The following is an 18,234-nucleotide window of genomic DNA, read 5'->3' on the forward strand; positions in this document are numbered from 1 at the left end:
AAAAACTAAAATATTAAATAATGCTTTAATGATGGTCAAAAGAATGACAAAATGATATGGTAAATACTTAGAGATACGATGAATGATTTTCAAATGGACTTGGTACTGTGTACATTTCTATTTTTCCATGAACCTTTTAAAGCCCATTTATGTTTTTAAGTATTTTCAGGACAGCATATTCTATACAGGCAGCTAAGAGAATATGTATTATGAAAATTAGCATTTTATCCTTAGCAATTTATCCTAAATATGTTTCTGTTAGATCTCATATTGAATTTTTGAGAGGAAAATGGGCTCCTTGGCATTGTTTTTGTTATAGTGATTTAAGTAGAACTAACAAAAGTAGTTTTTGGAGTCCTGGTATAGCGCTGTGGGCTAATGTGCTGGACAGCAAAGTCGTTTGAGCCACAAGATTGGTGGTTCAAGCTCACCAGCTGCTCCTTGGAAACCCTATACAGGGTCACTATGGGTCGGAAATGAATCAATAGCACTTAACAACAACAACAACAACAACAACAAAGTGGTTGGACTCCTAGTGTGGCACTGTAGGGTAAGTACTGGACTACTGCTAACCAAAAGTTCAGGGGTTCAAATCCACAAGCCAATCCTTGGAAGCCCTACACAGGGTCACTATGGGTTCAAATCCACTGAGTAGCATTTAACAAAAACATAGTTGATAAAAAAAGCAGAGTAACCATACTATTATCATTGAATTAACTTGCTAATATTTAAAATTTTTAAATGACAACAATTACAATTTATACCACATTTGTTGGTATAAATTAAGGGATTGGCCTTAACTACTTTTCAGAATAGACTCTTCAGTTGCACTGAAAAGTTGTTGTTCTGAAAGTGTGTATTGATAATGAACTCTAATCAGTACCAATAGTTCCTAGTGGTCATCTGCTACACAATAATTGGATTCATTTTAATGATCCCATCAAAAGTTAACATCAACAATGGTAAAACATAATGAATGAATGAATGCATCTTATTGAAAGTGAAATTAAAAAGAATCTTATAATACTACAGGGAGAAAATGTAGGCCAAAGTAATGCTATCTCAAATATCTGAAAACATGAATTATTTATTCACAGACTGGGGATTTCCTTTAATTCTCAATCAATTCCTTTTAACATCAAGACCAAAAGGGCAAAAAACAAAACTATACACTCTGATGAATAAAAATCAGTAATAATCCCCGCACTCCAATTTTAACATTCCTATTTAGTAAAATCTCATTCACTAAGGACCACTAATGAAAATATCTATGACAGGTTATACTGGAGCATGGCAGAGGCTTATTGAAGGTAACGACCATCAACTGTGTTTGTCAAAAATATTTAACATAATTATGAGAAAAATCTAGAATGTGGACCTATGTACAATACAAAGGCCTGGTCTCTTCAAAAAAAAAGAATGTCATTAGAAAAAGACTCATAGATTCGAAATAGACTAAAAAAGACAATGGATACATACAAAATTCAGTGTGAACCTTGATTGAAAATGGATTGGGGTGGTGCGATATGGTGGGGAAAAGCAAGTTAGGAAAAAAAAAAAATTTTTTTTTAATAGTTGGGGAAATTTAAATGCATATATTATATTTGTTGTTGTTAAGTGCCGTTGAGTCGGTTCCGACCCATAGCGACCCTGTACAGGGTTTCCGAGGGTGTAAATCCTTACGGGAGTAGAAAGCCTCATCTTTCTCCCACGGAGCCGCTGGTAGTTTCGAACCGCTGACCTTAAGGTTCGCAGCCCAATTCGTAACCACTACGCTACCAGAGCTCCTTATATTAGCTGATATTATTGAACTTTTAATTTCGCCTTATTGTTATTGTTCTGACTCATACAGGAGACTCTGTATAAGGTTTCCGAGGAAAGGCTGGTGAGTTTGAGCCACTGACTTTGCTGTTCAAACTGACCTTGTGGTCCAGTGCATTATCCTATTTTGTTGGTGAAAATCCTTATTCTTAAGAGATGTTGGATCGAGTATTTAAAGTGATGTGTCATGGTGTTTGCAAACTACTTTTTTATATGGTTCAGCCAAAATAATGTGTGTATAAACTGAAAGCAAATGCAGGAAAAACTTACCTGGTAAATAGAAATTACGTTATAAAGGTATTCTTTCAGTGCATTGTTCTTTGAACTTTTTTGGATAGGTTTGAAAAATTCCAAAATTAACAGTTGGGGCACAGTATAAACAAATTTGGGGGGAATGCAACAACATGTTACATGCACATTTTATATATTCTAAAGGAGAATTAGAGGAAGAGTAGAGGATTAGAGGAAGACATTAACAACCTGAGATATGCAGATGACACAATCATGTTTATGGAAACTGAAGAGTATTTAAAATACTTCCTGATGAAGATCAAAGACTTCTGTATATATTGCATCTTAATGTAAAGAAAACACAAATTCTCACAAAGGGACCAAATATAATGGTCATGATAAATGGAGAAAAGATTGAAGTTGTCAAAGACTTTATTTTGCATAGATCAACACTCAAGGAAGCAGCAGAAAAGAAATCAAACCGTGTTGCACTAGGCAAATTGGTTGCAAAAGACCTCATTCAAATGTTAAAGAGCAGAAGAAAAAAAAAAGGGAGCTTTGAGGACTAAGGTGTGCCTGACCCAAACCATGGCATTTTCAATCACCTCATATTCTATGTGACAGTTGGACAATGAACAAAGAAGACCACAGAAGAATCAATGCATTTAGATTCTGCTGTTGGCAAAGAACACTGAAAGCATCATGGAATGCCAGAAGAGCAAAGAAATCTGCCTTGGAAGTGCAACCACAGTACCCCACTCCTTAGAAGCAAGGATGGTGAGACTTCACTTCTTGTATTTTGGATATGCGGTCAGGAAGGATCAGTCCCTGGAGAAGGACATTATGCTTGATAAAGGAGGGTCAATGAAAAAGAGAAAGAAAGATCTCCAACAAGATGGACTGACACAATGGCAGCAACAATTGGCTCAAACAGAACAATTGAGAGAATGGTGCAGGACTGGGCAGTATTTCATTCTATTGTGCAAAGGGTTGTTATAAGTCAGATCTAACTAGAGGGCACCTAGCAATAACACATGAGAAAGGAACATTTAAGTTATCTTAACATGGAAAAACGGACCTACCTGAATGAATCTTTAAGTATGAAGTCTTCCTTAATTTATTTCTTTGTGTCATTACTGTTTTGCTTTTAAAATAGCTAGTGGTTCAGAAACTTCAACAGCTAACAGCAGACATTTACCTATCAGCCAGCTGAAAGCCACAAATGTGTATCTTAAACTCCTTTTCTAAGCAATAGAATCAACTATATACCAAGCTGTTTTACAGAAATTTCCACTTATACATCCTAAAAAGACGTAAATACCTAAAAAAGAGCCAATTTGGTAATCATTATTTTCTGTACCTCACACATTTTTGCTTCTTTCCTTTATCCTCAATTTCATCAACAAAAACAAATGTCCTACTGAGCTGCCCAAGCCCAAACCCAACAATACGAGTACCTCCCCTTCACTTCTACCATCCACTCATCAAGTAAATGTATTTTATCTTGTCCTCTAACCCGTCTCTTGTTCAGTCTGAAATGCCAGAATTGCCTCTAAATAGTCTCTCCTTCATTCAATGTGTCATATCTTGCTGCCACAATTTCAATCGACACTCTTCAGGTAATATGAATGAACAGGTACGGCTTAAACCCAAGAGATAAATTGAAAATATTGATCTAAACAAGGAGAAACTAAGCTTACTTGCAACATATGGATGTCATTGTTGTTATGTGCCGTGGAGTCAGTTCCGATTCACAGTGACCCTGTACAGGGTTTCTGATACTATAAATCTTTACAGGAACAGAAAGCCTCATCTTTCTCTTGTGGAACAGCTGGTAGTTTTGAACTGCTGACCTTGCGGTTTACAGCCCGATTCATAACCACTATGCTACCAGAGCTCCTTGCAACATACAGATATGTGGGGAGAAAACTTTCAACATTTAAATGAAATTAAAACAGAAAGTTATTCACTGAGCTTCCACTAAAGTATTACTTAGCCTTAAACAATACTTAGCCTTAACCGTTAAGCTAAGAATTTTTCAAGTCAAGTTCACTGCATTATAAAATGAAAGCAATCAAGATAAACATATTCTTTTGACTCATGCTAGTGTAGGAGGAATCTGAAAGGTTGTGAAATAGAGTACAAAGTAAAATTAGTGTATTTTTGTAAAATAGCTAGGTTTTTAAAAATTGAAAGATTTACTAAATAACTGACTCAGATGAAGGATTTTATGGAATTGCAGGGATCTGAAAGGCTGAACTTGAAAGTGTGAACAAGATTAATGCTGACTTGTTTAAGCACACACAGATAATTCATTCCCAAAATGACAATGATGAATGAGAAGATAGCATCATTTTCCATTACAAAATCACCCAGTACAAATACGGGTTCATTACTGATTTTGTTACTATTATTATCTCATACATTTAAAAATAAATTTAGTATAAACTCATTTGGGGTTGAAACTCACTCTAAGGCTATTTATAGTTTTCATCTATCCCACTTAGAAGACTATTTATGTACTTTACTGAGGAAATATTCATGTGTTTGATTCCAGGGTACTGCCAAAGACCCTGTTGGTAAGGTAAACTATTTTATAAATGCATGGCATTTACTGTTCTAAATCTAAAAAAATTTTGAGTTCCAAAAGGCAACTGACTAATAGGTTCTACAGAATTGACTATGACCCCATAATACTTTTGTGAAGCATTTCCTAAATCTCCTCTTCTCTTGGATGTGCTTTCTCTGTGTCCCCTTCTCCCACCCTATTCACCCATTTTTCCTTATCAATATCTCTATTAGAGCAAAAATCAAAATTTTAAGGCTTTGCATGTTTCCTCATTTATTTAAGCAGCTTGGGAAGTGACTCAAATTTTAACACAATACCTGGGCAGCAACTGTAGTCACAATAACATTACTGAATTAAAGGATGAAAAGAGGTGAGTAAAGCTAAGTGAGTGAAGACACAAGGCACATTTTGCTTATGTTTATATTTGGTTGGCTTACCACTTAATTATGAAGAAGACCTAAAAAAACATACATATGTCACACATTATAGATTCAAAGTACTTAAGAACTAAAAATAATAATTCAGGGAGAAAGTAAAGGAAGAATACAATCTTAGTATATCTTCTCCATCATACTTCCTTCTACTATTTTTTCTTTAAAAATAGCCTACACACATGTTAAATTGACGTTTTATAAAGGACAATTCAAAGCAGGAGAAAAAGAAGGGTGGAAGGGGATAAAAACTTTCAGCTTATATTGAAGATGGCTTAAAATAACAAATAGAATAGCAACAATGAATTTATGCATGTATCTAAAGGTAGCAGCGGGAAAAATGGTTGACAAGGTAAATGGGTGAACTTGGGATATTCTGAGGAGTGACTGAGATATAGTCTATGCCAACTTCTATAAATCCTGTCTATCTTATTTTACTATTCATTACCCATTATGCTCAAATCAGAATGTACAACCAACCATTGTCAACATACATATAATAGCAGAGCTGTGCCATCTACATATTTAAGATCATACAAATACATAGTGAGAATATACTTTTCTTAGGGGAGAGAACAGAAAGAGGAAAAGAAGATGATCTAGAGTGAGTCTGCATTTGCTAAGGAGCTCTGGTGGCGTAGTGGTTACAAGTCAGGCTGCTAAACTCAAAGTCAGCAGTGCAAAACGACTGCAGTTCCATGGGAGAAAGATGAGGCTTTCTGCTCCCGTAAAGATTTATAGCCACGGAAACCCGATACAGGGTCACTATGAGTTGGAACTGACTCCATGGCACATGACCACCACCACAACCACCACAAGCAGTGAGTTCCTCTGAGCTCTCCAAGCATGAGTAGCTTACATTGCTGAGTTTGATTATAGAGGTTGAAGAAATGAATTTTTCATAAAATATAACAAGGCAACTGTTTTGCTTGGTGCTCAACTAAAGCAATTTATTCATTCACTGGAAGAAACAATAAATGTGTTGAACTTAAGGAGACCTGGTATAAAAACACTATTCTGATTCCATGGATTCAGTGTCATGGTTTGAACTGCGTCCCACCAAAATATGTGTCAACTTTGCTGAGCCATGATTCTCTGGTTTGGCAGTTGTGTAATAATGATCACCATGTAATAAGCCAATCAGTTGTAAGAGGATTAAGGGTAGCATATAATACTCTTAATTGTATCACAGGCCTGATCTCATGTTAAAGGGAGGTTTCCCTGGCTATACCCTGTAATACCTTGTTATCTTATAAGAGATAAAAGCAAGCTGAGTTGGGGAGGTGGGGAGGAAACACCCTACTACTATGAAAATAGAAGAGCTAGGAGTGAAGGACATACTTTGGATGAACCTCCTAGATCCAAAACCAGATTGATGCCAAAACGTGGAGAACTCCAAGGAATGCCAGGCCTACAGATGCTGAAAGGAGACAAAGACCTTCCTTCTAAATGGTGAGCCAACAGAGAGAAAAAGCATTCCCTAGAGTTGGTACCATGAAGTTGGGACTTCTAGTCTCCAAAAATGAGAGAATAAATTTGTCTGTTAAAGCTATATATACTTGTGATATGAAACTATGGCGTGCCTGACCCAAGCCATGGCATTTTCAATCACTTCATGTACATGGAACCAAATGCCAGGAGGGACCAGTCCCTGGTAAAGGATATCATTCTTGGTAGAAGGTCAGAGAAAAAAGAGGAAGACTCCCAGCGAGACGGCTGCAATAATGGGCTCAAACATAAAGATGATTGTGAGGATGATGTAGAACTGGGCAGTGCTTCGTTTTGTTGTGTACAGAGTCGCCATGAGTCACTACAACTTGAGCACACCTAACAACATAAGCATGGGAAAGCTGGACAATGAATAGGAAGGCCGAAGATAAACTGATGCATTCTAATTATTGTGTTGGCAAAAAATATTAAATATACAATGGATTGCCAGGAGAACACAACTATCATGTAAGAAGTACAACAAGAATGTTCCTTAGAGGTGAAGATAGGAAAGACTTCATCTCACACACTTCGGGCATGTTATTAGGAGGGACTATTCCTTGGTAAAGCAGAGGATCAGTGAAAAAGAGGAAGACCCCAATGAGATGGACTGACATAGTGGATGCAACAATTGTGAAAATGGCACATGACTGGGCAGCATTTTGTTTTGTTATGTACACATAAGGTCACTAAGAGTTGGACTGAAAGCACCTACCAACACCATTTTTTACTTAAAGATAGGATGTATATTAGGTATCTGTATACCTTTAGTGTCTTAACTCAGCGTCTAGTCAGCAAATATTCATTACATGAAAGAAAGAATACAACACTGGCTGGTGACAAGTACAAGTACATTTTAGCAATGACTAAGTGCATTTAAGGAGCTCTGGTAGCGTAGTGGTTACGAATCGGGCTGCGAACCTTAAGGTCAGCGGTTCGAAACTACCAGCCGCTCTGCGGGAGAAAGATGAGGCTTTCTACTCCCGTAAGGATTTACACCCTCGGAAACCCTGTACAGGGTCGCTATGGGTCGGAACCGACTCGACGGCACTTAACAACAACAACAACAACAAGTGCATTTTTAAAAGGAAACTTTTTAAGCTACGTTTACGGGCCTGGATATGGAATGTACGAAGTATGAATCTAGTAAAATTGGAAATTGTAAAAAATGAAATGAAACACAGAAAACATGTATATCTTAGGCATTAATGAGCTGAAATGGACTGGTATTGGCCATTTTGAATCTGAAAACCACATGGTTTATTATGCCGGGAATGGCAAATTGAAGAGGAATGGTGTTGCATTCATTGTCAAAAAGAACATATCCAGATCAGTCATGAGGTACAATGCTGTCTGCAATAGGATAATTAATATCCATGCGCCTACAGGGAAGAAGACCAGTTAATACCACTATTATTCAAACTTACGCACCAACCAGTAAAGCCAGTGAAGACAAAAATAGAAGAATTCTACCAACTTCTTCAATCTGAAATTGATCAAACATGCAATCAAGATGCATTGATCATTACTGGTGATTGGAATGTAAAGGTTGGGAGCAAAGAGGAAGGATCAGTAGTTGGAAAACATGGCCTTGGTGATAGAAATGATGCTGGAGAGTGCATGAAAGAATTCTGCAAAACCAACTATTTGTTCATTTCAAATACCGTCTTTAAACAGCATAAGAGACAATTATACACATGGACTCACCAGATGGAATACACAGAAATCAAATTGATTACATCTGCAGACAGAGACGATGGAAAAGCTCCTTATCATCAGCCAAAACAAGGCCAGGGCAGATTGTGGAACAGACCACCAACTGCTCATATGCAAATTCAAACTGAAGCTGAATAAAATGAAAACAAGTCCATGAGAGCCAAAAGATGACCTTAAATATATCCCCCCCCCCCGAATTTAGAGATCTGAAGAACAGAGTTGATAGATTAAACTAAAATACCGAAGACCAGAGAGTTGTGGGATGACATCAAGAACATCATACATAGAGAAAGCAAAAAGTCATCAAGAAGACAAGAAAGAAGGAAAACATCAACTGGCTCTCCAGTGTAGACATGCTCAAGCAAATGGAAGAAATGAGGAGGTACAAGAGCTGAACAAAAAATTGCAAAGGTCAGTTCAAGAAGACAAAGTCAAATACTACAACAAAATATGCAAAGATCTGGAGTCAGAAAACTAAACATGCTCAGCATTTCTCAAGCTGGGGGAACTGAAGGGAAAATTTAAGCCTCTATTTTCATTATTGAAGGATTCTCTGAGCAAATTACTGAATGACGCATCAAAAGAAGATGGAAGGAATACACAGAGTCACTGTACCAAAAGGAAATGGTTGATGTTCAACCATTTCAAGAGGTAGCATATGATCAAGAACCAATGATACTGAAGGAAGAAGGCCAAGGTGCACTGAAGGAATTGGAAAGGAACAAGGCTCCAAGAACTGATGGAATAAAAATTGAAACCTTTCAAGAAAGTGAGTCAGCACTGGAGGCACTCACTCATCTATGCCAAGAAATTTGGAAGACTGATTGGCCGACTGATTGGAAGAGATTCGTATTTGTACCCATTCCAAAGGGGGTGACCCAACGGGATGCGGAAATCATCGGACAATCTCTTTGATATCCCATTCGAGTAAAGTTTTACTAAAGGTAATACAGAAACGGCTGCAAGCATACATTGACAGAGAACTAACTTCCAGAGGTTCAAGCTGGATTCCGAAGAGGATGTGGAACGAGGGATATCATTGCTAACGTCCAATGGATCTTGGCTGAAAGCAGAGAATACCAGAAAGATGTTTACCTGTGCTTTATTGACTACACAAAGGCATTCAATTGTGTTCATCATGACAAGCTATGGACAGCATTGCTAAGTATGAGTATTCCTAAACACTTAATTGTGCTCACGAGGAATCTGTATATGGACCAAGAGGCAGTTGTTCAAACAGAACATGGGAACACTGAATGGTTTGAAGTTAAGAAAGGTGTGCGACAGGGTTGTATTCTTTCACCATACTTATTCAACCTGTATGTTGAGCAAATAATCCAAGAAGCTAGGTTATATGAAGAAACACGTGGCATTAGGATTGGAGGAAGACTCATTAACAACCTGCGATATGCAGATGATACAACCCTGCTTGCTCGAAGTGAACAAGACTTAAAATATTCACTGATGAAGATTTGGTATGGATTGCATCTCAATGTGAAGAAAACAAAAATCCTCACCACTGGACCAATAAACAATATTCTTATCAGTGGAGAAAAGATTGAAGTTGTCAAGAACTTCATTCTTCTTGGATCAACTATCAACACTCATAGAAGCAGCGGTCAAGAAATCAAACGATGTATCACATTAGGCAAATCTGCTGCACAAGACCTTTTTAAGTGTTGAAGAGCAAAGATGTCAGCATGAGGACTAAGGTGCGCCTGACCCAAGCCATGGTACTTTCAATAACCTCATATGCAAGCAAAAGCTGGAAGTGAATAAGGAGAACCATAGAAGTATTGATGGTTTTGAGTTACTGTGTTGGAGGAGAATACTCAAAGTGCCATGGGCTGCCAAAAGAACCAACAGATCTATGTTCGAAGAAGTGCACCCAGAGTGTTCCTGAGACCATCATCTCTCATACTTCGGACACAATGACAGGAGGGACCAGTCACTCGTGAAGGATATCATGCTTGGTAAGGTGGAGGATCAGAGAAAGAGAGGAAGACCCCCAAAGAGATGGATTGGCAAAGCGGTAGCATCAGTGGGCTCAAGCATGGCAACAATTGTGAAGTTGGTCCACGACCAGGCAGAGTTTCGTTCTGTTGTACACAGGGTCGCTATGAGTCGGTACTGGCTCGACAGCACCTTACAATAGGGGCCTGGTTAACATTTTCAGTTGGTGTGATGACAGAATTGCTTGCTGATCAAATCTAGTGACAACTCAAGCTGGGAATACAATTATTAATCAGAAATATAATTAAGAGTCAAATGATTGGATATTTCGTAGTACAGGATAAAATGGAATACAGCACCAAGGAAGGTATTGTTGTTGTTGTTGTTGTTGTGTGCCGTGGAGTCGGTTCCGACTCATAGCGACCCTGTACAGGGTTTCCTAGGCTGTAAATCTTTACGGGAGCAGAACGCCTCATCTTTCTCCCGCAGAACAGCTGGTAGTTTCGAACTGCTGACCTTGTGGTTCACAGTCCTATACGTAACCACTACGCTACAAGGAAGGTATAGGGAACAGTATAACCAGCAATTTTAAGAGGAAAAACATCTAAATTTGTTGTGTCTAATTTTAACATAAGACATCTATTTTTTTTGAAAGTTTTTATTGTGAATTGAGTAAAAGTTTACAGGGCAGATCATCAGGTTTACATTCAACAAATCATATACTTTGTTTTAGTATAATGATTATAATCCCCTCCATGTTGTCTCCATGTACCATCAATTAACAGTATTTCTCGCTATTCATTTTAGCTCTCTTTTTTAAAAAACACTCAGGCATATATAATAATTTACACCACCAAAGGGCACATTCTGCAAGTCTGCCTCCTGGCCACCAACTCTCAATCTGTCTCTTTCCACGAATCTAGAGTCCAGCTGCTCAACATAAGACATCTTTTGTAACTAACAATGCAAGTGTCAATGTCCAACAGTGCAAGTATCAAAAGGGACATTGATAAACTAGGGATATCTATCTAGAAAGATGACAAGGATGATGGGACGTGGGGATATGGAAGAGATGGCAGAAGTGAAAGATGAAGAACAGTGGCGGACACCATGCCACAAAGGAACAGAGCGGCGAGAGACTCTGCACATGAAAAGCTCATTGTTTTAGCAAAGCAACAATGAGTGTCTCCTTGGTTGGCAAAGCCCCAAGGGGAACCTCATGTGGGGGCCTTGCGGTTTCTGTCTTTTCCTTTTATGAATAGTTTATTTTTTTATTTTTCTTGATTTTATTATAGAAGTTTTTAGTAGAATTCTTCAATGATCATATTAAAGGTTAAAAATTACATTTAGACACTTTCACACCATATTCAATCATGTGTAGTTATAAAGATTGCTTTTTACATTAACAATAAGTTTCACCACTAGGAGAAACCTCACCAGCTAAAAGTTTGCCAATTCAAGTTTAAGATTATAATCAACATTCTGTTCTACATTTTGTGTAGTTTCAGTCAGGGATATTAAGACCCCTGGAAAGTAGTTTAGACACAATCAAGAGCTGAGGGAACAGTAATAGATCTTAAGTAGAAATTTAACTAGATGTTTTGAATAGAGAAGTTGTTAGTATAAGGAAGTTGTTCCGTTTCTTCTTAACTACAAAACTTTAAGTGCTTTTTTATGCTCTTGTTTTTCTTGTTTAATCAATCATGAGAAACAACTGTGTTGTCAGTTACAATAGAAAATAATGTGTAGGTACATGTAGTGATTAATGAATCTATAGAAAATAATAGGTGAGGGTAAAAATAGGAGTTAAGATTTAGAATTATGTTTTAAGGTTAACTTGACATTTTAGGGTGTCAGAAAGATGGATGAAAAGAACTGGATATGAATAGACCAAGAAAACTGTTTTAAGAAAAATACCTTTGTCAACATTGTATAGACACAAAGTAAAAAAAAAAAAAAAAAAATTGATATAATCAAGGATGTGTAAAAAAAAAAAAAAAAAAATTGATATAATCAAGGATGTGTAATGCTTCAAAGAAATTGATTGTTATGAGATAGTGTATTGTAACAGTATATAAGGAGCTGAAAAATTACGTAAAAAAAAATAAATAAATAAATAAAGGCTTCAATCAAAATTCAGCACAAACCATCCACTGCGTGTGATTTCTTTTGCCAACTCCACATCTCCCTTCGTGAGCCCCCTAATAAGTTTGTTGGGGCTGGTCCCCGACAGAACAGTATATGATAACAATCTTTCCTTGATTCCTTTTCCCCTCTTACACCACCCATCCAATCTATGACCATGGCCTGTGAGCTTTAGCTCATTGATACTTTCAAGCTTGCCCTTTGAAATCCATCTTCTACAAAGCAAACATATTCGATTTAGAACCTACCCATCAGTTAAAATCCCCCTAATGGTGACCTGTAGCAATCAGAATATGCACAGACATACTTCCTAAACATCCACATATGACCTGGTTCCTGCTCCTTTCATTATTTATTACTACCACTTTTCTTTTCCCTCATTCTGCTATTGTCACACAGGCTTTTCTTTCCCAAGAACATGCCAAAGTTGCTCTTAATTCAGTCTCTACTTGTTCTCTGAGCATAAAATATTCTACCTCAAGATCTGCAAATGGTTGATTCCATCTCATTATTCAAGTCCAAGTATAAAATTCATCTGCTCAGACAACTTCCCTGACTACTTTAGCAAAAGCAGCACTTCCTGCCCTTTTCCTCAAATATAATTCTATTTTATCTTATACATATTGTTTTATCAGTAGTTTACTTTAACTTTTTGGAGCTTGTCTGTCTTGCTCCACTAGAAGTTAAGTCCCCAAAGGGCAAGGACTTCATCCTCTACCTTGATGTGTCAAATCCTCCATTCGTAAAACACTGTGTTTTAGGAATGGAGTTTATTCTTAAACATTTACTGAATAATTATTTATCCTGCATAAAAGCCCAAATAACACTTAGGGAATTGAGACCAAATAACAGGTAGATCTTAGTTCAATTTGTAAATAATTTAAATTACAATGAAGCAAAGAAAATGTTTAAATTGCTGGATGACCACAAATTATTTATATTACAGATGGGATTACCTTAACTAAATGAATTTTACAATCTTTTCCAATTTATAAAATCCTAATCTATCCAAAATTGAATTAAGTCATTTTCAGTCTATATAGCTGTTGGGTTTTATTGGCAAAGCGAGGAACCATCAGGGGTACTCACTTGAAGATAAAGCCTTCTATTTACTGTCCCATTCCTTTATCTTAGGTGATTTGAATTAGCATCGAGTTTATGTCTATCTCCAAATTAGCAAGTATCTGTTGGGACTTTAGATAATTTTCTTCCCCAAAGTAAAACTGAACTTGTTACTCAGAGCAAAGCACCATATTGTATAAATGGATGGACAACTCTACTTCTTCCCCCCACTCCCAAGCTATATTTACAGACTCCTTGTGTGACACTGTAGGATCAGCAGTGGACTGCAAACCACAAGGTTGGCAGTTCAAACCACCTGCTGTTCCTCAGAAACCTTATACAAGGTTGCTATGAGTCAGAACCAATTCAATGGCACGTAACAACACCATGGTACTTAGGAATACTGAACTTTTAAATGACTTCTACATTATGATTTGGAATACTTTTTGTCTTCCACTACCCTAGATTAATGGAGTCTTGGTGTGGCGCTGTGGACTAATGTGTAAGACTGCAAAGTCATTTGAACTGCAAGGTCAGTGGAGGTCAGTGGTTCAGGCTCATCAGTTGGCTCCTTGGAAATCCTACACAGAGTTGCTATGGGTCAGAATCGACTCGACGACACATAACAACAAAAACCCTAGATTAAATAGTGCAATGGGTAAAGCATAAAATAATTCATAGGCATGTCACCATGGTCAGACAATTTTTGTTTAATAAAATTTTGAGTTTAAATTTGAGAGCATTTTAATAAAGCAGGATTATTTTCAAATGACAAGAAAAGTACTTGATGTGTTTTGGAGGAGACTGATTCCACGAAAAAATACTGGTCAAATAAATTCGCAAAATACTATACTTTATAACCCTTTTTTCTCCCCTATTCACAAAACACATGAACACATAACAGTCTCTAAAACATTTACAAAAAAAAGCAAGAACTTGTTGAACTTTACTAATCCTTCATTTTCCAAATTTCTTTGACCAGAATTCCCTAGTAGAAAATAGCTTAGGGAAACACTGCTATATAGCACATTACTTGTGAAAAGATTTACAAACTAGCTAGGATACAAATTATGATAACAAATGAGATGACCATAAATATAGAGTAAAATTTAGTTAATATGTAAGAATTTAAAAAACTTGTACAGTATTTACAGTTGCTAAGCGACAATAAAAAAAAAGGAGCTCTGGTAGCGTAGAGGTTACGAATCGGGCTGCGAACCGCAAGGTCAGCAGTTCGAAACTACCAGCTGTTCTGCGGGAGAAAGATGAGGTGGTTCTGCTCCCGTAAAGATTTACAGCCTCGGAAACCCTTACAGGGTTGCTATGATGAGTCAAAACCGACTCCACGGCACACAGCCACCACCACCCAAGCGACAATTATAAGATAGATGATTTAATTAAATAACCAGAAAATTATCTTTTTAATCAAATCTCTGTATTAAATGCTAATCTCTATACATCAGCAATTATTTTGTGATGTCACTCTCTCCCTCTGCTATGAAAGGCACACATTCAGTATTAACACTAAAGTTCTCCTGAGAAATCAGGTGGCTCAGGGAAAAGTGGCTAAGCATAAGCAGTGGATCTACAGGTTTAGAATCATTTATGCCTTGGTTCTTTCCTTGAATCACAGTGGGTTATTTAGAAGGTCAAAAATATTTTTTATATGTAGATTCTCATATTACATTTTGCTAAGATTCCTTGACAATTTTGTTTTGATGTCAACATAACTACATGGAGAAAAAAAGCACTGAACAGTTAACACTCCACCAAATAACAGGGATTGCAGCAGTTTTAGAACACACTTACTTAATCATCTCAAAAAGCTTTGGATCTGAGACCTTGATATTTCGTGCCATATTCCAAGAAAGATGAACCATGGGTACTATTGACTTCACACTTTGCAATTTGTTCCATTCGTACCGTTCCACTGCCAATTTATACTGGCAGGCTAGAAAAAAAAAACAAAAACAATAATAAAGCAACCCAAAGTACCGAAAGATATGAAGTTAACCATTATCACCATACCATCTCAGGTGATATCTTCCAACATCAATCCAAAAAACCTCAAAATACCACAAAAACAATTTTTATGTTTTATAATTACAGTAATAAAAGGACTCCTGGTGTGGTGTTGTAGGATCAGCACTGAATAGCGAATCATAGGTCAGCAGTTCAAACCCACCAGCTGCTCTGTGGAAATCCTATACTGGGTTGCTATGAGTTGGAACCAACTTGACGGCACTTAACAACAACAACAATAGTAATAATAACAGTAGCAATCAAGTAAAGAGTACTTAATGACATGCCAGGATATTTTTTTGACATAATCTCAATCTTAATAATCACCTTATTAATTTTTTTTCCCCCCCATCTACAGACTTTTATTCAGGGTGAGGAAGGTGACCTCTGCCAGAGACAAAAGGCAGGAGGCAGAAGAGAAGAGAAGGCAGAAAGAAGAGAGGGCAGAAAGAAGAAGAGCCACCTTATTAATTTTATCATCCCCATTTTATGGATGAAGAAACTGAGGCCTAGAGAGATAACTGGCCCACAGTAGCAAGAGCCAAGTCCTGGTCCTAATCTTGCTCCAAAGGCCCTATTGTAAACCTATTGTTAAGTATATAATGCCTAACAGCAGGCATAATCCAAATAGCAGGGTTGACTATACAGCTAGATAAAAAAAACATGAACAATTGAAAAATTATTCTACTTTTTGCTTTCTCCCATAAAGGGTTTCTTTTATTAAATAAAACCAAGTACTCTAAAAATTATTAAAATAATTTTCTCTGTGCATATAAAGACATAAATTTGCTATCTGCTTAGATTTCCATTTGTTAACTTGATTTAATTTCTTCCGCTATAATTAAGACTTCATTCAAGGATACTTTCTTCTTCCAATTTTCAGTGAATATTACAAGAAAAAAAAAAAGAATATCAGGTGTGTTGTTGTTGCATATCTGACAAACAGAGACCCTGTATAAGGTTTCCAAGGACTGGCTCGTGAGTTTGAACTGCCAACCTTGAAGTTATAGTCCAGTGCTTATCTTACAGTGTGATACTAGGACTCCATATCAAGTATAATTCTTTAGAAATATAATCCTTTATGATTCTTTTTTAAAAGCATCTTCTTTTTAATACCTGTAAGTGGACCAACATTCCATGCAATGTTGTTGCACCAGCCAATAGCCTGAACCCAGTGTACAGTTCCTGCATTTATCCAGACCAAATCACCAGGTCGCTGAATAAACCTATACACTGGAACATTTGCTTCATAAAGATCTTCAAGATTAGGCCACCAAGAACCCATTAGGAAATTCAAATTATTTCTGAAATAAGAACAAATGATACAAATGGATCAGGTACTTTTAATAAGCTCCTTATTAAGACTGGAAGATAATGTCAAAAGTGTTTAAAAATGTTCATTTATTTCACAGAAACTTAACTGTCTGTGCAATAAGAACTGCTGTATTTAAAAGTGAGTGAAATTAATTACAGCTGAATACTGGAATACTTATCCCAAGATCAGCATTAATATCTTAAATTGACTTTTCAATGATCCAAATGAAACTAATAGCTAATTTTAAGTAACATTTACATACAATAAATTCTAACTTCATTCCATTAAATACTATTTTGATTCAACCCTTATTCCCGGAGAACCTAGGAATCCCTAAAAGGTAAATAAATGGGAGATAGAGTTGACGTAAAGTCATTTAAATCCACAAACAGGAATATTCTGGTAGGTATAAATACTAGGAACTACCATCAATAGCTGAGAAAAAGTAGGAGACTTTTTCTACTGTTTTGAATTCCAAGCAGGAAAAGGAGGACAGAATGTCAATCTCTATACTGTTAGGATTAATGATTGATTAAAACTATGCAGCTGAACAAAAATGATAAAAAATGACCAACCACATTCATATGCACATCACCACCACCACCCACTATACTTTGGGAATGTTCTGCAGATCTCAGTAATGTTGTTAGGCACGGCTGATTCAACTTTAGACTCATAGCAACTCTCTGTGACAGAGTAGAACCACTCTACAGGGTATTCTAGGCTGCAATCTTTATGGAAGCAGACTGCCAGACTGTTTTCCTGTGGAGCCGCTGGGTGGATTTGAACTGCCAACTTTCTGATTAGCAGCTGAGTGTTTAACTACTGCAACACTACAAAGGCTCCTTGACCAAATGCTAATAATCTTTTGATTTAAAATCTGGCTTTTTATTAGTCTCTTTCATCATTATATAAAATATTTTTAAATTACATTAGCAACCGTGTTTTAGAAAATTCAATTAACTACTTCAGATTTCAATTTTTGGGGGAAGAACTTTTACAATAGAAATAACCCTTTCCTTAAGCTCTAAGAAATAACCTTCATTTTATTTTTCTGTTGTATGTTAATAAAGTATATGACAAAGGGTACCATTAAAATGATTTCACGGGAGAAACAAACAAGATGGTGGAACGGGTGAAAGTGTAGTAAAGGAGCTCCATAAGCAACAACACAGAATACCTGACCAATCAGGCTCAGGGGATGCTCCCAGAACTCTCAACCACATATAAAGGAATGATTTAGAAGGTTGGAAGGCTTACAGCTGGGGGAATTTGTGGCAGAAGCAAGAAATCCATTGCTTTCTAATTCAAGACGCTCAGCTGCTCGAAGAGCCACCATCTTGGGTGAGACCAAGCGGGGGAAGGATCAGAGCGGCCACAGACGCCTCGCAGAACCGTGGAAATAAAGGTGTGGACATTCTTTTCTTTTGATAGCTGTTCATTGGTCCCTTGCTGTCTGCGAACCTCCATTCTGGTGACTA

General features: G+C 37.0%; 1 protein-coding gene across 9 annotated transcripts in view; it reads right to left on the reverse strand.

Moving 5' to 3' along the window:
* The window catches only part of KDM6A (lysine (K)-specific demethylase 6A), a 298,541-nt gene that overhangs the window by 13,773 nt on the left and 266,534 nt on the right, over positions 1-18,234 (reverse strand). For 8 of the 9 annotated variants that reach the window (XM_006864247.1, XM_006864249.1, XM_006864243.1 and 5 more), the window contains 2 exons: positions 16,555-16,742; positions 15,226-15,367 (listed from right to left, as the gene is read on the reverse strand). In XM_006864247.1, coding sequence (XP_006864309.1) covers positions 15,226-15,367; positions 16,555-16,742 — 330 coding nt within the window. Of the gene's footprint in view, positions 1-15,221; positions 15,368-16,554; positions 16,743-18,234 lie in introns of those variants that run through there. The other variant, XM_006864251.1, reaches the window with a different exon arrangement.

This window comes from Chrysochloris asiatica, unplaced genomic scaffold (genome assembly GCF_000296735.1).
Source record: "Chrysochloris asiatica unplaced genomic scaffold, ChrAsi1.0 scaffold00062, whole genome shotgun sequence".
NCBI lineage: Eukaryota > Metazoa > Chordata > Mammalia > Afrosoricida > Chrysochloridae > Chrysochloris > Chrysochloris asiatica.